The 24,844-nt window shown below is 45.9% G+C and overlaps 1 protein-coding gene across 1 annotated transcript in view; it reads right to left on the bottom strand.

The window, feature by feature from the left end:
• Positions 1-24,341, bottom strand: part of LOC147750946 (Golgi-associated RAB2 interactor protein 1A-like) — a 226,189-nt gene extending 201,848 nt beyond the window's left edge. The window contains exon 1 of the mRNA XM_086918856.1: positions 24,189-24,341. Within this exon, the coding sequence (XP_086774982.1) occupies positions 24,189-24,341 (153 nt within the window). The remainder of the gene's footprint in view (positions 1-24,188) is intronic.
• Between the last annotated feature and the right edge of the window lie 503 nt (positions 24,342-24,844).

Raw genomic sequence — 24,844 nt, 5'->3', positions numbered from 1 at the left:
TTACACACAAAGTATTAAACAGAAAGTGACTGCTTTTCCTACAGACACAGCCTTCAATATATTCTCTGAAAAGGTCTCTGTATTCTAGGCTAACACCCAATTAATCATTCTACCCTACAAGAATAAAAATTGGTGGCACATCCTTTTCTGTCCAACCTGCTAAATTTTGGTACTAAATTCCAGCTAGAATATGAGCCACCGATATTCACCTAGAATTCAGGAGGATGACTAAGGCAATCTTACTTGGTGCCTGCTTCATTACAGCCTCATTCTTGCCGCCACCGCCAGGAGAGTCACTCAGGCAGCTCACAGACGCGGTTCCGCCCGTGAGTGGGGGACACCGGCCAGGACTACCAGCCTCAGCATTCTCAGTGGCACGCACTCCGCCCACACCTGCGCCAGGAGGCGCTTAAGAACACTGCAGGGCTCCCGCAGCGTGGGACGCGGATAGGCGAGACGGGCCTGTCTGCGCTCGTTCGCGACAGAGTGTGGCAGGGCTGGGCCACCCCCTGATATTCTGATATTTGGGCGACAAGGCAACTACGAGTCAGACTCAGGGAGGACTCTTAAGGTATTGTTTTGTGACACTCCTGTGCATACGTTTGTGAGTTGAATGAGCAAGCACAAGGCCACAGGCTCTCTGGTAGGTGGTGGGGTTACAGGGACTTTGGCTGCCTTTCTGACTAGAGCTGAATCATTGCTGACCCACCAGATTCAGCTTACAGAACAAAGACTTTCCCAGGACACCCTTGTGGCCCAAACACGTTCATCCATGGGTAGTATAGCAGTGACAAAATCCCCTAATGGAACGGACCACTCATGTTCGGCAGTACCTGGTGGTACGACAAACAGGGAAAGAGCCATTCTCATCGCCTCGCCACCTCTGTCAGTATGCCCGTCACAAGAACTCATAGAGACACAAAATGCTTGTATCAGCCTTCCCCAGAACACTGCAGAGGAGGGGGAGGGGGCTGGGCCATAATGTTGTCCACGACAAGTAATGTAATTGCACCATGCATAGGTGGGGGGGAAGGCCATTACCCGCTCGAAGAGGGTCGCTAAACTTTGCAGTGTCAGCACCACCAAGCCCTTAAACAGTGATGAGCCACCAGCAAAGCGAACTAGGCGTGGGGCGTCTCTCAAATTAATACGCAACAAGAAACAAAAAACTAAGCTAGAGACACAAGTAACCAGGCCGTCTGATACAGACCTAGATGCCAGTCAAACGTCCCACAGTGGTGAACGTGGTAGCGTAGTTTTGGGGGCTGATCTTGAGTATTGGAAAGAGCGGAAACATTAATAACTGTCTTTTTGGGGCCTTTATTAGGCAGACTAAGATCAATAGAGGCAAAACCGTTGTTACTCCTGGCCCAGACTCGTGCATCCACCAATGGCGCTAGTCAGTGTGCAGTGGAAGTTCCTAAACCTCAGGTTGCACCCGCTGTAGTAGTGGGTGAGGGGGGGAAATGGGGTTAACGAACAGCCCACAGGATCACAAGATGGGGACACTAGAGCGTCAAATCCATTCACCCGGTTGAAAACAGACATAATACAAGTACTACCTCCAGGGGACACAGGGATTTGAGGGTGGGGACTGCAGGCAACATCTCTGCACAACAAACAGCCCCCATCAACACAGCGGATAGAGCCACCCCACACCAACATCTTAGGGAGTTGTCAACACAAAGCGCACGATGTACCATAGATCTGCCCGTTTTAGATTTACCCCCACCTCATGCCCATATACCGTTGTTCTGACGGGTGTTCCAGCCTGCACAAACGATAGAGAAGAATCTACCTTACAGCTGATTAACAAGACAGCACATTGGTTGTGCAGGAATGTAGGGTTCAATGTCACAAACTATTGGCACATTCTGATGCCCAGAAGAATATCTTGGATTGGTACTACTAGAAAGCTTTTTCAGGGGACTGCGTTATTGTGACTTTAAGGCACCCAGAGCTTGTGCATAAGCTGCTCTCCCAGAGTGAGGGGCTCCATCAAAATGAGGGGGGCATAAGTATAAAAATGTTTCTACTGGGCTATTTCTATAGACACACGATAATCCCGAATAACCAGCAGGAACGCACGGGGCATCGGGTGGGAGAGTATGAGGGAGGTTTCAGAGTCCCGACATACAATTTTTGTGCCCCCCTTAGTAATGCAAGAGATTTACATGACATTGATTGACTGGGCTTGTCTGGGGAAATTAAAGGTGTACATGCCCATGTAAGAAAAGTCAACATGATAGACCCGGGAAGGACAGAAGTGGCAAACACAGCTGGGGGAGTGGTCAGTCAAATCGGTCCAGACCCCATCGCAGCACGATTACAAGAGCTTAGCGACCAAATATGGAAGACGAAGGGCCCCACACCCGTCTGACATTGGATAGCGCAGATAGGCAATATGAAAGAGAATTTAAGTTAGTTTCCTGGAATGTAGCAGGTTTATCCTCTAAATTTAAGAATGAAGATTGGGTACTTTACATAAGGAAATTTCAAATTATCTGCTTACAGGAAACATCGGGAGTAGAGAATAGCTACTTTCATCTAGAGGGTTATAAGACCTATTTTGTTCCGGCTTGCAAGGCACCATCAGGGAGAGCGAGGGAAGGGTTAATCACATTAGTTGATCTCAGGTTACAGGGCAGATGGACTAACTTGGACTGGGATTCAGATATCGTTCAGGGGCTTAGGTTCTATAACAAAGGTCACAAGTTAATTCTTATACATTTTTATAATGCACTGCCGTCTGGTCAGGGCACTGCAAGCTTGCAAGAGCTAGACAGTAGGCTCACTCACACACAAGAGCGAGCGGGGATGGCTTCCCATCTGGTTTTAGCTGGCGACTTTAATTGCCACCTATGCCCAAATTTAAGAGCTAAGTGTGGGAACTGGTCGACATGCACATTGGAAGAGGGCCTGCACATGGAACACACCAAGGAGGGAAAAGGCGCTTTGGGGCATATGTAGGTAAATCAATTTTTTCAATTTGGAAAATGCAATTTTCTGCGAATCGCACTTTCGGAATCGCAAAATGGGATGTAGATAAAAAATCGCAATTAAATATCGATTACCAAAAAATCGCAGAATTATTGTGTGACTACTCAAATAGCGATTCTTTATTAGCGAATTCGCTAAGAAAGAATCGCAAAACCTAGAAAAAGCAATTCAGGTGCAGAATGATGACATCACAACCAGGAAGTGTGACTGCCCATGCTGCACCTGATTGCCTGCACCTGTTCCTGAGTCAGTTGCTGCCTGAGAGACAGTGAGGAGGAGGGAGTGTGGATTTGCCTCTGAAACCAAAGTAGCTGAAATGGAATCCCAAGATGGGGAAAAGCAGGGTGGGGACAAGCAGGCTGAGGAACACAGCAGGAAGAGAAAGTTCTAAGAGAGGGAGCTTGAGGTATTGACTGAGGAGGTAGTGAGGCAACATGACCTCCTGTTTGGGAAAGCCTCACTTCGTGTTCCTGAGGCCAGGAAAAGAAAATTATGGACTGACATCCAAGAGAAGGTAAATGCCATAGGCGTAACCCATCGTACCACCGAGGACTTAAGGAAGAAGTGGTACGACATGAGGCAGAGATGGAAGGAGAGGGTGGCCACTAGATTGGCAGAGGCAAAGGCAACTGGAGGTGGGACCTCCACTGCACCAGATTCGACGCCCTTGGAGTAGTTGGTGGAGGGCACACTCATTCCTGAAGCAGTGACGGGCGTGGCTGATCTTAACAGCTCCGACACCATAGACACCACAGAAGGTAAGATGCATGTCAATATCCCCAAAACATACCCATCCCACTCATACCCCAAAATACCCATGCATGAATAGGAATCTGGTCTATGTTTTGAGGGTCACCCAGTATTGCATTATGGGAAATGTAGTCCCATGCACTGAAAGTTGGTCCTGTGACACATACAAAGGGTACATAGGGAACAGTCACACTAGCAATGTGCAAAATAGACAAGTAGGCATGTCATTTGTAGTATCAAGAGCTTTATTGTAATGTAAAAAAAAAATGACACACAACTCATGCGTGTTATTTTTTTGCAGCTGGACCAACAACACAGGACACTGTGGCTGCAGTGGGGGAGAGAGCAACAGATGTGGACCAGGCAGGGCAGGAGAGCCAGGGTGCCACACGGGACACACCATCAGCGCAAACCAAACGGCACAGAATTGTTCCTTCACTGATACCAATAGCATCCGAGTCTACGGATGCCGAAGAGGACACACAGGTTGCGGCAACTCTAAACCCAAGGCAGGGCAGTTCACAATCCTGCGCATCAAACACAACTGGCAGTGGTGCAAGACAGAGGGCACGGGCCAACACCAGCAATGCCTCCTTAGGTACAGACTCCGTCTTCGCAGGGCTGGAGGGCAACATGTTGCTTGTGCAGCGACTGCGAAGTAAAGGGATAACATCAATATAGCACCAGCTAGCACAACAAAACCGGCACATGTCGGAGCTGAGACTTTGGGTGACAGCAATTGCACAAGCTTCAGAGGCAAATCTGAGGGAAAACAGAAGTGATAGGCAGGCCCGGCGCAGGGAACAACATCGGCTACACACCCGCCTGGACCAGTTCACAAGGGCTGTCAGCCGGCAATCCACAGCAATATCCATGCTAGCACGGAGAACAGTAAGCATGCAACATGAGATGGCACACTGCTGCCAGAACGTTGCCAGGGGCCTCGTGCAGGTTACCCATGCTCTAGACCAACTGCAGGCTGTTGTCACTGGGGGAATTGTAACGCCAGGGAGCCTAGACACAGATGAGCAATCCCGCAGGAGCACACCGACTCCACCTATTCCTGCTGAAAGGCGTTGGAGTGGCCATCAGGGCAGAGCTGTGGATGACAACAGCGAGGCAAGTGCACAGGCTGAAGGAGATGCTTCAGGGCATGCACGCCGGAGGTGAAGGGGCGGCATGCACAATGGCATGTTGTGAGGCAACACATGCCATGAGGACTACCTAACTCACTGACAATATGGCACTGTGAGGACAATAACTTGTGCTAACAACAGAGATACAGTCACACTGTGTGACTTTTCACATCCTGCATTTAAGGGAATAAACCTATTTTCTTTTCATCAACATTGGTCATTGTGGTCTATTTTCTCACCTAGAAGTAGTTCTGTGTGATGTCATCACGTCTCAGGCGCCCGACAGCTGCCCCAGCTCCACCTGCACATCTGCGTTGGGGAGCTGGATCCTCTTCATCTGATGTGTCTGAATCGGTCAGATCCATTGGGGTGCCCTTCTTGGTAGCGATGTTGTGTAGCATTGAGCAGGCCACCACAATCTTGCAACATGTCTCCGGGCTGTACTGTAGGGTACCTCCACTCTTATGGAGGCACCGGAAACGGCTTTTGAGGATTCCAAAGGTCCTCTCAATGGTGGCTCTTGTGGCTCTGTGGGCAGTGTTGTACCTCCACTCAGCAGCTGTGGTTGGATTGAGGTAGGGTGTGAGGATGTAGTTCCGTACAGCATATGCACTGTCTCCTGCAGGGATGAAGTATGTTGATGTTTAGTGAGATACTGCAAGTTCAGACATTTCATACTACTGTTTGTGTGTGTCATACAATTACCTAGCAGGTATCCCTCTCCGAACTCGCCATTTGTGAGTCTGCGATGTAAACCACAGTGAATAAATATGAAGGAATCATGAGTGCTTCCTGGAAATGTTGCTACTATGTCTGTGATTACATGTTTGGCATTGCAGACTACCTGGATGTTTAAAGAATGGTATGATTTTCTGTTTCTAAAAACATACTCTTTGTGTGATGGGGGGGACAGTGCGACATGTGTTCCATCTACACAGCCAATCACGTGGGGGAATTGAGCAATTTGGTAATAATCCTGTTTTGTTTGGTCCAGTTCCTGCTGTGTGTCTGGGAATTTGATGTGGTGATGCATCCTCTGCATCATAGCATTGAGGAAAGCGTGGAAAAAGCGCGAAAGTGCGCTCTGGGACACCCCTCCTACTGCGGCAATTACCACCTGAACTCTCCCTGACGCTAGGAGATGCAGTGAGCACAACACCTGTATGTGTGTGTGGGAATGGTGTGGGCCCTGTATGTGAGGTGCTCCAGCATGGGTGTCAGCTCCTCTATCAGCTCCAGGATACTTTCTGGATGCAGCCTGTAGTGCACATGGATGTCCTCCTCAGTGCATTGGAAGAGGGTGATGCGTGTCCTGTAGATCCTCTCCTGGCATCTCCTTCTCTCTTCAGCCTCTCGGATACGCAGCCTCCTGGCTATAACAAAAGCCCAACCATTGTGGAAAGCCACTGTTGCATTATGGGCCAGTTTAAATAGGTTGCATCTGATTACCACCTGGTCTGAGTTGGTGGTGTTTGAGAAGTGCAAAATAGCGAATTTCGTAAAATCGCTATTTGCGTTTTTTACCTACATAGCAAATTGCGAATTTGCATTTTGCGTGACGGTATTTGCGATTTTTGCAAATATTGGTAAGCAGCTTGTGAATTCGCAATTTTATTCGCAGAATCCATTGCACGCAAAATTAGTAATAGCAAATTTCGCGATTAACAATTTTGCATGGCACATTACTTACCTACATCGCATCACACACTTTTGCGATCGCAAACACTCAGAATTCTGTTAATTTTGGGGTTTGCAATCGAAAAAGACCTACCTACATATGGCCCTTTGTAAATTATTTAAATGCGCATACCCTCGCACATACCATGGATCTGATTGAAGTTTGCATGGATAAAACGATCCACCGCACATTGAAAGACAGAGGATGTGCTTCATTCATTGATTTTATCTTTGTCTCCACGGCACTAATAAATTGGGTGTCAGATTTTAGAATTTGCTTGAGTATTTTTAGCGATCATAACCCTCTTGTCTTGTCTCTTGCGGAGTTAAATGTCTGTAAGAAGCCACCTAAAGGGAGGGGGGGCGACGGCAAGTGCCAAAGATCAAGGCAGGAGGTTGAGATGGTCACAGGCTAATGGGGAAGTCTTTAATAGAACACTAATGAAAGACGGCGAACAAGCCATTTTGAGTTGCTTAGATGCAGATTTGGAGGGGGTTAAACTAGTCAGGGCCTTTGAGGGTGTCGCCCAATTAATTGACGGTCAGCTCAGATCTACAACACATAGAGCTAGATCGGAAGAACCAAGATGGTTTGATAAATAATGCTCCCGCTCATCAAGAGAGCTGAAAGCTGCTCTTAAATCTTCCCCAAGAGAGAAGGGTAGTTTGACCCTTTGTAGGCCAAACTATAAGATAGCCGTTAAAGGCTGTAAAATAAAATTACAACACCAAGCCTGGGAGGATCTGAGAGAGGCGATGGAGTTAAAAGATTCAACTTCCATTTGGAAAGTCATAAACAATCCCTGTTTCCAAGAGGCAAATAAACCTAGGATAGCTAACAACATTCGACAAGGGCAATGGCGAGAGCACTCTTTTGGACTTTATAAACGCTTCATAGATAAGACTCAGGCAGGGGTAACAGGGGGGAACGGAACACCACAGAGATAAGATTTTCCTTGGGTGAGATTAAGGCAGGGATTGAAGGTCTGACCCGAAATAAGGCCCCGGGTCCCGATGGGATTCCACCAGATCTCTTTCTGAGCAAGGTAGAATTATGGGCTCCCATCCTGACAAGAGTCATTAATGCAGCAGTTGACACTGTAATGCCGCCATCTTGGTCCACACCCACAATAGTCCCCATTTTAAAAAAAGGAAATAAAGACAGCCAACTCTGTTACAGACCAATCTCCCTAATAGATGTGTCAGCAAAGGTTTTAGGGAGGGCTATCCTCATCCGATTAATGGATTGGGCTGAGGATCAGCACATTATAACTGACACCCAATATGGTTTTAGGCCTGGGAAGTCAACAACTGACCAATGTCTTAATTTATATCTGCTCTCAGCCAAGTATACCATTGGCAGTAAAGGTACCATGTACCTGGCATTTATGGACTTGACAGTGGCCTTTGACCATGTCAACCAAGTGAAATTATGGGCAATCATGGGTGACTTTGGTGTGGACCCGGGACGTATTAACATTTTAAAATTCTTGCATTGGAACACCACCGCCACGGTCAGATATAACCAGGAGCGAAATACTACAGAACCCTTTGCTTGTTCTAGTGGGGTTAGACAAGGTTGCATGCTAGCCCCTTTTTTGTTTACACTGTAAATAAACAGACTTGATCAGGCACTTAGCACTTTAAAGGTTGATACACCCAGGATTGGCTCTAGAGGGATCCCCGTCCTGCTTCACGAGGACGATGCGGTCCTCTTGGCCCGCACATCTAAAGAGCTACAGACTCTGATAGATGGCTTTGTTCTTTTTATGGAGAATTTAAATTTGTCTCCCAACCTGTCAAAATCAGATGTTATAGAAGTGGGCAAAAAAAACAAGTAAAACGTACAATTATATGTACAATTATACCATTGGTGAACATCGATTGGGCAAAGTACATTCTTTCTCGTATCTGGGGATTTTATTTGATGGGCGTTTAATTTTAAATATTTACTAGAGGAGAAATGTCGTATTTTAACTAGCTGCTCTGGGTCGATCATGAATTTTGCACAAAGGCTAGGTCGTTGGTCACCTGAGCAAATTTTGAGATTATATACCTCAATGTGCTGTGCCAAAGTCTTGTATGGAAGTGAGGTATGGGGTTTCTTTGATGTGAAGCAACTTCAAATAGAGGAAAACAAGTATTTTTGGCGTTTTCTCAAAGTGCCACAGAGCACGCCATCCTATATCGCCCATGAAGAACTTGGCGCTTATTATATCAGGGACAGGATGAGAGTTAAACCCCTAATCTGCTGGGTCAAAATTTGGGCAAATACAGAGGCATCATTCAGTAGGCAGGTCATTGCAGACTGTCCGGCTCGTGATCAAGGGCTTAATATCCCATGGCTAAAGTACGTTAAGGACTGTCTTGAAGGAATAGGATGTGCAGACCTTTTTACTAACCCCTCTAAAATATCCATGCAGGATAAGATTCTGGTTAAGGATAGGTTTTTTAAGCACGTCACAACACTCAGGGAAGACAGGGAGTTGACTAAGCCGTCCGTAAGAGAATATCTTTTAACTAAAACATCCATTGAATCTTATCTGTCTTACTTTCATAATGCCCATGACAGATTCTTAATGACACGGTTCAGGTTAAATCTTTTGCACCACGTACTAGCTGACCCAGCAGGATACACATCGTCCACGGAGATGAAGGGACCATGTGGCTGCGACCAACGGTCTCCACAGGATACCCTTCACTTTGTCTTACTATGTCCTTTTTATTCAAAGCCAAGGAACCTTTTTTTAAAGAGAATTTTAAAGAAAGCCAGATTTAAACAAGCAAGAGTGGCCTTGTTATTTTTAAAATTTTCTAAGACGCTTTGACTCTGTTTTGTACTGTAAATTTTTTAAGGGTAGCGGTTAGGCTTAGAGCAACAAGAGGGAATTAGGAGAATATAGACTGACCGGGAAGTCACTTGTGCTCACGGAACTATAAAGGATTTGGCTGAAGGGAGGGGCACCCATTCACTGATGTATTGAACGTGTATTATGGAGAATTTTAGACTGTTAAACTGGTCTTTAATTCTGATGTATTTTATCTGTACTTTTATGGTATTTTTTTTATACAGAATAAAGTTATGCGATTGATTGATTGATTGACTAAGAACTAGCGATCCTGTCTGCGGTGCAGCGGGTGTCCAATCTCCCCCGCCGTGGGGACAGCGAGAGTGCAATTGCTGCTAATGACCACAGCCGATGCTCGGTGAGTCCCGCGAGCAGCATGGGGTAATCCGCTGGGGCAGCACCACTAATTACTGGGAGCTGTACACCTCAACTGATGATCATCAGGGCATCCACTACGCGTACGTACACAGGGGCAGTGATTCTTGTGGCCTCCAAGGGACTCTCAGCTCAAAAAGATCCCGCGCCTGACCCTAAGAAGGCGCCCCACACTCGAGTCCGCAGCAGAATGAAAGAGGGTGCTAACGGCTTGGGGGCTCCTTGCACTAACTGGCTTTGCGCCCCTCCCCCCATGCAATGCTGGGGCCCTGGAAGTGTGGAGTCCGCGAACAGTGAAGGCGTGCAGTCTGGGATATGCCGCTGGTGCTAGGGCGCACAAACTGAGAGGCCGAATGCTCCGACCCACGAGCAACTAGCGGATGGCATGTGCATTGGAAGGCTCAAAGAGACATGCAGTCGGGTGCAAAAAAACGGGAGGCTGAGGTGCTGCGAGACTGTGGGGATTGCACCTGGAAGCTGCCGACTGGAAGAGGAGTTCTTGATGGGACCCTGGCATCATTGTAAGAGCACGGAGGTGGGGTGATATGCAGGCTGCAAGGCGCGCTGTACTGTGTGACTTGCGCCCTTCCCCCTATGCAATATTGATGCCCTGGTATTGTGCTGACCGTGAGGGGTGTATGAGTGCAGACTGGAGCTCTACTGCTGGATTTGGGGCATACGAATTGAGAGGCCACCTGCATACTCTTTGTATGATGCCCGGTGGAGCTACCTCGCTAGCTATGGGGGAGATTGACTTTGGGCTCCCTCCTATGACTATCACCTACCCAGCCGGACTTTGGGCCAACGCGCCCGCGTCTCTCCAGACCTTACTTTCCCCCTCCCCCTTCCCTCAACCCTCCCCCTCTCCGCTCCTACTCTTTCCAGCTTCTGTCCTCTGCCCTCACATGCCCTTGCCCTTCGTCCCCACCCTCTTTTTCTGTGAACTTCTTCCCTCGCCACTTGAGACTGATCTATTTTGTCTGATGCCCGATGGAGCTACCTGGTTTAGCTATAGGGGAGATGAGCCGTGGATTTCCTCCTTGGTCGTCACCTACCCAGTCGGTCTTTAGACAGACTGCCTTCCGTCTCTACGGTTGTCTCTTCCCTTATCCTCACTCTCTCTCCTCCCCTACCCCCACTACTTTCTCTCTCCTTTCTCTCCTCCCCTAATGTATTGCTGACTGTTTAATTTAATGTTTACTTATTGTTCTTTTTCTGGTATATTGTTGAGCAACATTGTTGCACTTCCTTTCGTCTCTCCTGTCGTCTCCTCCCACATCCTCCCTCTATTTATGTCTCTCCTTCCCTCCTCTCTCAATGTATTGAGACCGAACTATTTTGTCTGATGCCCGATGGAGCTACCTGGTTTAGCTATAGGGGAGATGGGCTGTGGATTCCCTCCTTGGTCGTCACCTACCCAGTCGGTCTTTAGACAGACTTCCTTTCGTCTCTACGGTTGTCTCTTCCCTTATCCTCACTTTCCCTCCTCCCCTACGCCCCACTACTTTCTCTCTCCATTCTCTCCTCTCCTAATTGTATTGCTGATTATTTGATATAATGTTTACTTATTGATCTTTTTCTGGTATACTGTTGAACGACATTGTTGTACTTCCTTTCGTCTCTCCTGTCGTCTCCTATCGCATCCTCCCTCTATTTATGTCTCTCCTTCCCTTCTCTCTCAATGTATTGAGACTGAACTATTTTGTCTGATACCCGATGGAGCTACTTGGTTTAGCTATAGGGGAGATGGGCCATGGATTCCCTCCTTGGTCGTCACCTACCCAGTCGGTCTTTAGGCAGACTTCTTTTTGTCTCTCCTTATTGTCTCTTCCCTAGCTCCTATCCTCTCTCCCCTGAATCTCTCCCCTTGCCTGTTACTCTGCCTACCCCCCTGTCCTTTGTGCCCTTTGGCTAAGCACTCCTTCTCCTCTTGTTGGGGTAAGATCCAATATTTATACTCTGGAGTCTCAGCGAACCCGCTGAGTGAGTCCACTGCGCCAAGGGAGCCACTCACACTTGAGGTATGGTATGGCACCCCTTGCCAAAGCACTCCCTCTCCCCTTGTTGGGGAAGGATCCAGTTTGTAGGCCTTCGAGTCTCAGAGACCCCTCTGAGAGAGTTCACTGCGTAAAGGGAGCCACTCGCAACAGAGCTAGGGAAGGGATATCACTTCCCCTGGGATCACAGCTTACTGGATTTTTAACGTTGGCTTGACTCGTCTACCGGTTTGTGCCCCTGTCACCCTTCCCCTTCTCTTCCCATGCTGTGTCTCTCACCCTCCCCGCCTCTTTCCCGCCCTCATTATCTGTCTACTTCCCCTGCTCCAACCCCCCTCCCCTGAATCTCTCACCCTGCCTGCTTTTCCTGTTACGTATTTGTGTTTATTGTTTATCTCGACCTTACAAGTAACTATGTTGCCATGCTCTAAGAACTGTGTAACCTTTGTAACGATGTAACCTGTAACTATGATCTGATGCTCATGTAAAGCGCTCTGATACCTCCGGGTCTAGCCAGCGCTATATAAAACTTTTAAAGTAAATAAATAAATAAATACTCTGCTATTCATCTGCAAACTAGGATGTATAACTTGTACTGCCTAGTATTTAGTAATTGGATAAAATCCAACACCCACAAATAAGTCTAAATGACAACCCTCTAGCACCAAGCAGACAAAGTGGAAAATACTACATAAACCTCATTCTCAATAATAACGTCAATCAGAGCAGAACTAAATAAACTAACTCCAATCACTTTACAATTAAATAACAAGAAGAATTCAGTCACAATTCTCATGAAACATCTGTTGCAGCCATCTGAAGATTTGTAAATCACTGTTTTCTACGTGACCCTACATGACCACTACATTTCACTTGTTAAATTAGGACCTGCTGCAATACAGTTGATGTATAAATATGCACAAATGTTCCTACCTACATCATAGAAATGATATTCTGTACTACAGCTTTAAACATGAACACTCATCAGAGTAATTGGTACCTTGCATTACTCTAAAACATTTCTGTCTCAAAGTAGCAGAGTGAAAAATCTGCACAAATGCTATAGTAATGTATGCATCCACATGCATGACAAAGTTGAGACTAGTGTGTACAACATCCAAATGGGATAAAAACTCTAACCCAGCAGGAAACATCAAGAACTGGGAGTCCAGACGCCCTTGAGAGAAATAGCCTCCAAGACTTAGACATCTCCCAACTCCCTCCTCCTCAATGATGGACTTATTACTGATACTGCAGAAAACCCTCCAGGGTATTCTAGAAGTAACAATGTTGAACAATGGGGTCCTGAAAACTCAAAAGCTTTATTTAAAAAAGATCGATCGAGGAGGAGTTGGTAGGAATTAGAGGGCAAATGTCACACATGTTAAGACCGGTAGTCGATCCCCAGCCCACAGAACAGAACGTAGGTAGAGATACAGTAGAATCCCCACACAATGTATATATATCTAAAGTCCTAATGCTGATAAAAAGAAGAGGGGAATACGCTAGGGGTCTAATGAAAAGAAAGATAAGTAGTAACAAAGGGAAAAAGTAAGGAAAGGGAGGAGGAGTTAAATTTAAATTACCCCGCTCTGACATTGGTACCCATCATGAATCCTATAGTTGAGGGTAAGAGGAATGCCCCAAATGTACAAGCAAACAATCAGAGTAGCAAGGGTCCAAGAAAGGAGCAACCAAAAACTACAATTTTAAACATAAATCAGATAGCAAACCCATCCTATGGTGGACAAACCAGGAATCCCCAGAGGCTTTATAACCCAGGAGAAGCAGCTCAGTTACAAAGCAAATCAGGCGTAGAAAGTAAAATGGGGTATACCGGATTGGTAAACTGCAGGCAGTTAGATCAAGAAGCCTCCAAGAAAGGGTTAGAGGTAGGTGGTAACAAATGGCTGTACCTTGAACTGGAGCAATCTGGACAAAAGGGGAAGAAGTTAAGGAAGATTAACCCCTTAAATAGGGTGCAAATCCTACTCTCATTCTCTAAATGCCCAGGTTTGAGGGGGATAGGTTCAAAAGATCTGAGACAGATGGGCTTCACAGAAAATATAAATGGAAAGGAAATCACAAGAGTATTATTCTACTCTGATCTGGTAAAAATGGCAATTGGGAAAGCGGCGAGCGAGATACTTCAGGAATGTCTAAGATTAATCCAAGAGAGAGAACTAAAGGGAAATGGCCAATCAGGAAGTAGCTTCCTAAAGTGCCATGCAGGTCTCGATAGGAGACAGGTGAGGCTACTAAAGGATAACGAAGTAGGGGGTAGTATCCTGAAAATAGGGGTCAACAACTCAGTAAATGATCACTCTTGGGGTAAATTGAGACAAAGAAGTAGCCTCCCAGCACCCCCCATGAAGTATATGGAGGTAATGGATGAAGACGGTTGTTTAATTGAGGTGGAATAGGAAGAGGGTGTGTCGCATAGCCTAAGTCTCCTATCATGGAACATAAATGGCCTAGGAAACGGAATAAAACAAGAACATATAAATAAATTAGTAAATAATGTGGAAATTGCCTGTTTGCAAGAGACTTGGCTATGCGATGAATCCCCTACTTTCGAAGGTTACCTCCAACTAAATTGACCGGCCAAGTAAAAAAGGTACGGACGCCCGGCTAGTGGGATCATGACCCTTCTATCGACAAAAGTAACAAGAAATGCGATTTTGTTAAAAGTAAAATGTAAATGGCTATTGGCGTGTAAACTATCTCTGCTGATCCTGGATAAGAAATATGAAAATGTAATTGTTATAAATGTGTATATACAATGGGAGAATGCTACAGAGTACGGAATTGAGCTGGGGAATTTCAAAGAGGATGTAGACTCTCTATGTGAAAAGTATGGTTCAGATGTATTCTTTATTATGGGGGACTTTAACCGTAAGTTGCATCCAAAGAAGGTTGACCTCTGGCACAGGGAATTACTCAACGCATACGGAATAAACCAAGCAAGTTTCCCAGCTTGCGAAACCACGAGACAGTATATAGATTTGGTAAACTATCTTGGGACGAAGGGTCTCTTCTGCCTGAACGGCAGACATAAAGCAGACTGCCCTGCTAAGAAGACATTTAAAATAGGCTCACAAAACTGCCCAATCGATTATGTATTCATGTTTGCTTGGAATTTTCCTCTTATACGGGGATTTAAGATACTTCAAAATGAAGGCAGCGATCATAATCCGTTGCAGCTGAATACATATAGGGGAACTATATACTACAAGTTGACTACCCCAAGTGAGCGTCAACAAGATTGATGGAAGAATACTTGGAAAAACTAAGGAAATTTCTGCATAAGGTAGAATTGGGGGATCTAGGGAGTAAAAATCTGGAATGGTATGAGGGGAAAATAGACCAAGTAGTACAATACCTCTGAACGGAACTAAAAAAAAGATAAAAGAAATCAAGTTACAATCCCGGTTAGACGACCTAAATGGTTCTCCGCCAACTGTCAAAATAAAAAAAGGGAGATAAGGACAGTCACAAGCGGCCCTTTCACATGGGGCAAGCCCCATGTGAAAGGGCCTGCGTCAGTCTTACGCCTGCTGTGAGGCAGGTGCAAGATTTTGACGCAACGGCGTCCTAGAAGTGACGCAGTGAAATCTCATAGATTTCACTGCGTCACTTCTATGACCCTTTCTTGCGTCAATACGCCCCCCTTCCATACATTATACCTGGCGCAGGTATAATGCGTCACTTTGTAAATATGGTGCAACAAGGCGTATTTTTTACGCCACTGGTGCGTCACAAAAAGTGACGAACCGGCGGCGTAAAAGTGACGCATGGGCTCATAAATGAGGCCCAAGAAGTATAAGGAAAAAGTTCAACCGAGTGAGACAAAGCTATCTTAATAAATTGAAAAGTGAGTATAGAAAGATGGTAAAAAAATGCTGGAAAAACCTGCTAGAATCGATTGAATCAAAAAATGTAAGATAGTTCTGGAAGCTGGTAAAAGCAGTAGCCGATCCCCCTGTAGGAGCAATGAACTGTGTCGTTAGCGAGGCAGCCTGGGAGAAGTACCTCAAGGAACTGTATGGCCCTCGAGGTGATCTAGTAGTTGCAGAGCCCCATCCTTGGCAAGTGCTAATGGAAGATCTTAAATCAGACTTCACTGAACAGAATGTCGAAAATACAATAATGAAACTGAAATTAACCCAAGCAGCAGGACCAGACAATCTCCCAGCAATAATTCTTAAGTCACAGATAAAGTGGTGGTGGGTGAGATTCTTTTCCCAATTGTTCCAAGTAATATTAGCAGAAGGGAAAATCCCAATGAATTGGAAGGGTGCTGTAATCAGGCCAATACATAAAAAAGGTAGCATGGATGCACCACAAAATTATAGGCTGATCAATCTGCTAGATATAGGAGAAATAGTAGTCGCAAAAATAGTTCTGAATAGGCTAAATGATTGGGTAGAGGAGTTCTTAATCGTACCTGCTGAACAGGGGGGTTTCAGAGAAGGGCACTCCACGGTAGATCACTGTCTTTGGGAAACTCTCGTAAATAAAAACATACCGGAAGACCTGCTGGCTATAATAAAAGAGCTACATCAAGGTAACTGGGTACAAGTAATTAAAGATACAGAGGGTTCACTGACGACCAAAAATACCAATTGAAAATGGCCTTAGACAGGGCTGAGTCTTGATCCCCTGTTATTTTCTATATTTCTATCTGATTTACCAGCCTGCCTTGAGGTTGAAAGAAGTGCATGACAACTTGGTAATTTTAGACCAGACTGAACTGGGCCTCCAAAGAAAGCTGAACTCTTTTAGACAATACTGTGAAAGGACATTTTTAACAATAAACTTGAAAAAGACAAACATTTTATGCTTTGGGAAAAAAGATATTAAGTTTAATTGGTTCTTAGGTGACTTGGAATTGGAATCAGTCAATGAATATCGCTACCTAGGGATGTGGTTCAATAGGTCGCTAAAGTGGCATGCGCATCTTGAGGCTCAGAAAGCGAAAGCCCTTACATCAATTTGTGGTCTGAAAATATTTAACCGCGATTACGGAGATATGTCGCACAGACCGCTGTTAAAGGCATTCAGCGCAATGATACCCTCACAAGTACTCTATGGAGAAGAAGTCCTTTATTTGAGTGGTAAAGGCAACTGGGACCTGGAGGAAGGAAAATGCCTGAAAACCCTGTTGACTCTGCCACGCTCATCAATGATCCAAGCAATAAGAACTGAGCTAGGAATAACAGCCTGTGGGGTTCAGTCCCAAATAACTTTAATTAGATTTTGGAAACGCTTGGATAATGATAAAGGCCAGAAACTATCCCAATGGAGCAGAAGAGAGATCCAATCTAGTAACCTAAAGTGGGCAAAAATGAATAGGAAGAAAATCCAACAGGCCTGTGAGTATATAAAGGTTGAAATCTGCCAAGAATCCTTACGAGTAGAATGTACTAAAAGTGAGCTGTATCATGGTCAAGAAGTCTCTAGAAGAACAGATATGGAATATCTGGTTAAGAAAAAATCTGTACAGTTCATGTTGGAGTCATGGTCTAATGAAAACTGGTTCCCTTACCTGGATACTTTACCAAACCATTGGTACAGACAGGAGATACTAAGTTTGCGAATTGGTATAAACCCATGGTTGGTAAACGAAGAATTAAAAATAAAAATGTTGGACCACGAAGGGTTTTGTAAGTGCAGGCTGGGTACAAAAGGTGATATAGTGCACATCTTGTTAGACTGTACAATAACTCTAGAGCAGCGTAAACTATATCTTCATCCAATATTTAAAAAATACGATATAAGGTTATGGGCTCAGGCTGTCACCATACTTACAGAAATGCCTACTATTGAAATTGCAATTGCATTAGGGAACTATATAAAGGTAATACAAAGTTTCCTTAAAGCATATGAGCCATAATTTTTTGAGATGTTATAAATAGATGAATTTTATAGTTTTTTCAAAATATAATGCTAGTTTTAAGTTTATATAACCTTTTAAAGGGCAGGGTCGCCCAAAGAAGATCTGTCTTTATTGCCACTCCATCTTAAACTACGTATTAATTTTGGTGAAGATTGTATAAATGGTGCTGTATAATGTTTTAATTGCAATCAATTTTATCATTGTTTAAAGACCAAGGTCTAAATAAACATTATCATGACCGACTGACTGACTAGTGTGACACATCCTATTTGTTTAAATATGTAAAAAAAAAAAAAAAAATTCCCAGTTTATACAGTAAACAAAAACACATAACTGGCATCCTTTCAGTGTATGTACGCAGATCAACCACCTCATTAGCGGCACTTAGGACTACAGGCGGCATCAGGGAGGGAACGGACTCATGGGGAAGAAACACAAAAATCATACAATAATAGCACCATGAGAAGGAACCAGGCACAGCGCTGACTCAGGCGGTGAACATCACTGGGGCCCACGCCCCTGCTCCCCGTCAGACCCAGACCCAACAGGTGCATCCAACCCATCACTCTCACTGTCAGCCGTGTCGCATGAGGAAAGCTCCTCTTCACCCAGTCGCGATGCACACATTACGCGCCAGGCCATTAAGTCATCCTGTAGCTTCTCATCCCGCTGAGTGAGTTGCATGTGAGTTTCCTCGGCCAAAGGCCACTCCCTTACATCTCTGAGCCAAGTGGAGACCTCCGGGGCACCTCGCCCCATCCAAGTTATCGCCACCCTGCACCTGGCTAGCACCAACATTAATTGGAGGAATTTTTACAAGAATTTCTTTTTATTTGGGCTTCCGTACCAGAGCAAGCAGACAATGCAGGGGCTTGGGGGCCAACCGAAGGCCCATGGCTGTAACTATTCGGTCCACCACCCCCACCCAGAATTGCCTAACTAAAGGGCATTCCCAGGCTAAGAGTAGGAAGCCCGCCTTCTCCGCGTGACATCTAGGACAACTGTCTCCCCTATCCTCGGAGATGCGCTTCAATGATACCGGGGTTAGGTATGTGCGGTGTAGGAAATTGAAGTGTGCCAGTGGCATTGCAGGAAACCTTTCAGGTGAGGGTACCTATGCGCGTCCACTGTCCCTGGTCTAGAGGAGCGCCAAGGTCTGCCTCCCAGGCTGCCCGGGAGGGCAGCACCGGGGGGGAGGGGGGGTCCAGTCCCTTTTCATGGCCTTATAGAGGAGTGAAATCAGCCTACGCCCCTTGCCACAGGAAAGGAGGATGTCTAGGGTGTGGGTCAGTGGTGGTGCGTCTGGGTACTGGGGCCAGGTGGCCTTCGCCACCTCCTGGAGGCCCCCGAAATGTAGGTATTGTCCCCGTCCAAGACTAAAGGCCTCTTCTGCCTGCTCATAAGTAAGAAAAGACTCATTAGGGTAAAGGTCATAATACCTCGCAGCCTCCCTCCCGCCAGTCAACTCCCAGCCCAACAGGGCGCCGCCACCACCTTCCCGCACCTCCAGAGTGAGCACCGGGACAGTCGAGGAGCAGAGGGCACGCTCAGGCGGTAGGGACTCCGCCGTCTCCTGCGGCTCCGCCCGCGGGTCAACCTCCACTCGTGGGCCACGAGCGTGACAGATGTTCAGTCACCCTCGGGAGGCCCCCGATGGCAGTGGGTGCCTCCCTCTCAGCAGCAAGGCACCAATTTCAATCCGCCGGGCCCGAGGCGACCGCCAGCACCAAGTCGTCTTCATGCCGGCATAGGCCTCATCCCTGGCCTCGCGTGATGTCGGCCGGCAGTCATGCAGGCCCAGCGGTGTGATGGACGGCCCCAGCTCGGGGAGCCATCCGGATTCGCTACCGGGCGATCGCTCCTGTCTGTGGGGTCCCGGACAGACTCACGGGTCCGGTCCGATCTCCGCAACCTAGATTATTACAGGATCAATGCAGCTGGCCGGTCGGGAGTCGAAGGAGCTCACGTCCTGTAGGCCATGCTGCTTGGCCACGCCCCCTCAAATATGTAAAATTAGTATTTCATATGAACTTAGTACATTTTGGCACTAATCATCATTAAAATAATATTTCAAACTTCTTGGTACCGAGTAGAAAGTGCATGACTGACTACAACCCTCAGCTTGCCTAATCAACACACCGGCCTCCAATGGTGTAGTGTGCTACATGTCCGCAGTATTATTCAATGCCTTATCAGGGGTATGAAGCACTATTACCATGCAAAACCCTATCATGTCATGCTATGCTGATTTACATAGTGTATATCTACCCAAAGGCTTCCCAGAGCAGAGTGAGGCATAGCCCTTGTTGGCAAATCAATACTAGGCAGAATGGCTAGTGGGGATATAGCCAAGTCTAAGGTATTTTCACGAAACAGATCTCTTTTGTTTCGTTTCTCAGGTCGGCTGGCATAGAATTCCAAAGTTTTTAGGTCTGATATGAAAAGAATCTGCCGCCCCCATCTGGTCCTTTGAATTCGAGGCACCTTTAACAGTTGCGCCTTAGAAGATCTTAGAGTCCTTGAATAGGTATAAGGTACCAGAAGGTCCATGATCAAAGAAGGGCCCTTCTGAAGTATTCCTCTATGGGCCAGGCAGAGTGTCTTGAAGTTGATTCTTTCTTTTACTGGTAGCGAATGAAATTAGGCTAATGCACTTTTTTCTGAAGCACGTTTGGGAAGTTAAAGAATCAGGTTAGCAGCCGCATTCTGGATCAGTTGCATTGGCTTGATGATGTCTTGAGGGGTGCCCAGATACAAGAGCTTGAAAGACTATCTCCTAGAGAGAGTAGGTTAGAGGTCAAGCATTTTTTGTAGGGTTCTGATCATCCTGAAACAGGAAGCTGTGAGTTTTATTGACTGAGCTTCCATAGTAAAGACACCTTCAAGCCACATTCCTAGGCTCTTTATGGGGGAGTTGAGGGTGGTCCTAAACTCTCTGGCCATTCAATATTCATTTTAGGGTTTGGTTTGTTTCCTAGAACCATCACCTCAGTTTTATCTCCGTTAAGTTTAGGGGAATGGTTTGCCATCCACCATGCAACTTTCTCCAGGCAAGGGGCCAGATGTTGTTGGTCTAGGCCTGTGTCTGAGGAGAGTGAGACAAGTTGTGTATTGTCCATGTGAGACACGTTCAACATTCCAAATTCCTCAACAATGTTTGCTTAGGGGCTTAGATAAATGTTAAACGGTGTTGGGCTCAAGGAGGAGCCCTGTGGGACCCCACACTTCAATGTAAAGACATCCAAGTAACAAGGGGGTCGCATATTTGAAAGTGCCTAAATTAAGCCAGTTCAAGTCAGTGTTTTTTTATCCCTGAGTCTCTCATCCTGTCAACTAGCATCGCTTGATCAACCACGTCGAAAGCGGCGCTCAGGTCGAGAAGTATGATTGCCACTTAGCCTCCTCTGTCGAGCAGCAGTTTCAATTCCTATCTGATCGCTAACAGTGCCGTCTCTGTGCTGCGCTGAGCTGAGTCCGGAAACAGTTTGAGTTAGATTGAGGAGTGAACTGTCCTCCACAAACAGGGGGTATTTCTGGTTGACATGTCTTTTAAGTATCTTCCCCATGGCTGGGAGCAGGAAGCTAAGTCAATAGTTCCCCAGACACGAAGGGCCACAATTAGTCTTCTTCAACAGAGGCTTGACCATGACATGCCATATCTGCATTGTGGGTATCTTCATGTTCAAATGCTCTCATACTGGCACCGACCCCACATCATGAATCCTGATGAATGCCTAGAAGTGCTTCAGATTACAATGGACGTTAAAGAAGACTCACTCTAATATCTTGTTCTGTCTGAGCTCCGTTTTTCTTTCGGTTTTCATACTTTATACATGCCCATCTATACCAGCCTCCGTCATAAACATGCAACTATTATTTGGGTCAAAATTGTTGCATATGGAAAACGATCATTGGCAGATCCAACAGGTCTTGCCTTTGAAACACATTAACTACCTCCTTGACTTTGTCAGTGCTTGCTGCCGATGGTGAACAACACTAACATGAGAACATAAATAAGCAAATGTGCACATATGCATCAAACGCTCCAGTGGCCTTTTTTACGTTACTGCTCCAAGACAGTGGAGGTTGAACAGCGGGAGCCAGAGGAGAGCACAAAGAGAAAACACATGCATTCCCATGGAGTGCTGAAAAAAAAATGTAGTTCCTTTATGTCAGCTATGAAAGGGTACAAGTCATCCAATCAAAATGAGTTTAAAGACGTTATGCTACAGGGGAGGGGAAAATACAAGATGAGGGAGGAAAACCATTAAATAAGAAGCAAGCACATGAGATTGACAAGAAAGCCAGCCAATGATGAGCAATGGGTTGACCGGAATCCCACTCTAGGTATTGGTATTGTGCACAATAGGTGTTTGACAGTGAATTGCTAGAATCTGTCCGTAGGCAAGACCTACAGAAAGGCAGCATAGTAACTTTCAAGCATTACCAAAAAAGTCAAAGTCGGAGCCCCTGGAGGGCTTGTAGTATTTCCAGTAGGTTAGCCCACTCCTGCCTGTGCGCTGGAGATTGCTGCCTATGAAGGGCTCGGTCATGAAGAAGATGGCTGAAAGGCTTGAGCACCAAGTAGTATATTACCCACCAGTCAAAGGTTTGAAATTGAAAATGGCTGACTCTGTGTTTTATCCTTCCAAGAAGAGTAAGGAGAACCCAATTTCATCACCTACTAGTAAGCATCAGAGTACAATTTGTTGTAGATGTGCTTTACAAAGTGCCATATCAATAAATCGAAACCAGACTCACTTAAGTCATTAAGTCTTGAGTATTGACAGTCCATGTTTGGAACCAAACATTGGTTTAGTTAACCAAACTAAACCAAAACTGCACACCTTCCAGTTTTACAAGGCATAATCAATTGAGATCAACAAAACCCGGCTAGCTCGTCGCAGCTCTGATTTTACAGCGCGCACTAACCAAATGCATATACATATACATCTAATGTGAATATTCAATGCAGCTTTAACAATATCAGATGAAGAGAAAATTCAAAACATGTAAATCAAACTCAACAAACTCGTTAGAGCTCAGATTGTCACAGTACATATCCAATACAGGTAAACCAACCTTAGCGGACTTATAGGGGCCTATTCCGATGGCGGCAGGACCGTAACGGAATGTGGGACCAACCGCAAGGGGTGTGGTGGTCCCGCACCTGACATTAGGATGCCACCGCCACCGTGGCGGTGGCAAACCCTATTCCCAGCATTGTGGTGGACGGTGCTCACAGCACCGTCCACCACAATGCTGGGAATGCACTTTTTGCATGTGCTTGCACAACGTGACAGGCACCACGCGGTACCTGCCACCTTGTGCATGCAAATGCAGGGGATACCATAGGTACCCCCATGTTCACACCCATGCCCCCAACATCCTGGGGGCCCACTACGGGCCCCTGCAGGCAAAGACCAAATGCCTTTCCATGGCGGCAACGCCGCCATGAAAAGGCACATCTCTGCAGGCATTGTAATATGGAGGGCGGTGTCTTGCAGACACCGCCACCATATTAACCTTGTTTTCCGCTGGTCAACAAGTCAACCGGCGGAAAAGCAGCGGACGGTCTTTCCGTCTGCCGTGGACCCCCCTACCATCATAATATGGCGAAGGTCTTTGCTGTGTGGATGGCGGGCGGATCGCCACCGCCGGCCCGGCAATTGATCCCGACCTTGATTATTTATGGAAAGTCCCTGTTTGCCCAGCATCTTGAATTAGGAATAGTGAATTAACATGCCCTTAAATATTGAAGCAAACTGCCTGGTCTCCTTTCTTAAAAATTTCAATACTGGAATTTGGAAAAAAAGATTACATATCCAGTCGAGGAATATTTCGGAAAAATGAACCCCACGCCGGTACATTTACGAGGACGGCATAGATTACTATATACTAATTTACTATTCTTACATCCTGCCAAAGAAAACATGGGCAAAGGAAGTATCATATTTTCTATATGTGTTTTGGAAGTAATAAAGAAGCGGTTTACTTGTCTGTGGTGAATATGTGTTAGAAACAGATAACCTGTATTTTCGCGAAAGGTTTAGCCAAGACACCTGAACTGACCTTGAGCTACAAAAGAGGTCATTATGAGTCTCATTATTATCATCATTACTATGATTATTGTTTCTAATGTGATCAGATTAATTTCACATGTAGCGCCGTCTCACCTTGTGTAAAATAGAAGTGATTGCCAATTTTTTACCCCACCCCTTATTCTCATTTCAGTTTGACTCTCTATATCACCAAAGCCTGGATATATGTTGCCTCTACATTCACATTAATACTGCATTAATATTAAGGCAGGGTCTGGTGGCTTAGTGACTAATGGGTCCATTGTTGACCCCCTGTACGACCTCATGGTCAGAGGTTCAAATCTCAACGGCTCCACTCAGCCATTCAGCCTTTGGGTTGGGTAACAATAAAACATCTGTTATTCAGCGCCAAATACACGTTATGTTATGTGGTAGCTTGGGACTCTACACCAGCAGAATCGTACCTGAATGAAATCGCTCTCAAATACGGCAGATCTGTTAAAATCGTTGTATTCTTGAGTTTTCAGCAGCTTGGAGAGCACCCCCTTGCCTAAGTCCAGGTTCAGTTCGATATCCTCTTCCTCGGGGGTGGGCCCCCACAGACAACATTCTGCCATGCGCGCAGCTCGGCCCAAGTCACCCCAGGTTCTTGGCGGACGACTAGAGCGCGGGACCTTAGGAGAAGCTGTCCTTTCAGGCCTGATTGGGTCATGCTTCCGGCCTGGGGAAACGCTCCTTTAATTTCTATGCCACTTGCCCACAGGCCACACTCACTGCAACTTCCTGATCAAGTGATGTCACAAGGATACAGCAGTGACGTCACAGCAGCAGGCCTCGCTGAGAAAGCCCAGTCAGTAAGAAGGGGAAATGATACTCCAACTTAGGTGTCTTAAACAATGTTAGGATTCAGCGCGTGCCACAACAGGTTAGTCTTTCAGCATATGCCACTTTCTTTGCTTTTTCTGCTTCTTCCCTTGGCAAGTATTGGTATTTTACCACGTTCCCTTGGCAAGTGTCATTATAATAACTCTTTCCTTTTATAGGCGTTGATGTTTCAACAGATTGCCGTTAAAAAGTTGGTCCTTTAACCATGTACCTGTGGCAAATATCTGTTAAAACT

Source organism: Lissotriton vulgaris, chromosome 1_1 (assembly GCF_964263255.1).
Source record: "Lissotriton vulgaris chromosome 1_1, aLisVul1.2, whole genome shotgun sequence".
In the NCBI taxonomy this organism is placed as follows: Eukaryota; Metazoa; Chordata; class Amphibia; order Caudata; family Salamandridae; genus Lissotriton; species Lissotriton vulgaris.
This window is presented reverse-complemented; position numbering and strand designations above follow the sequence as displayed.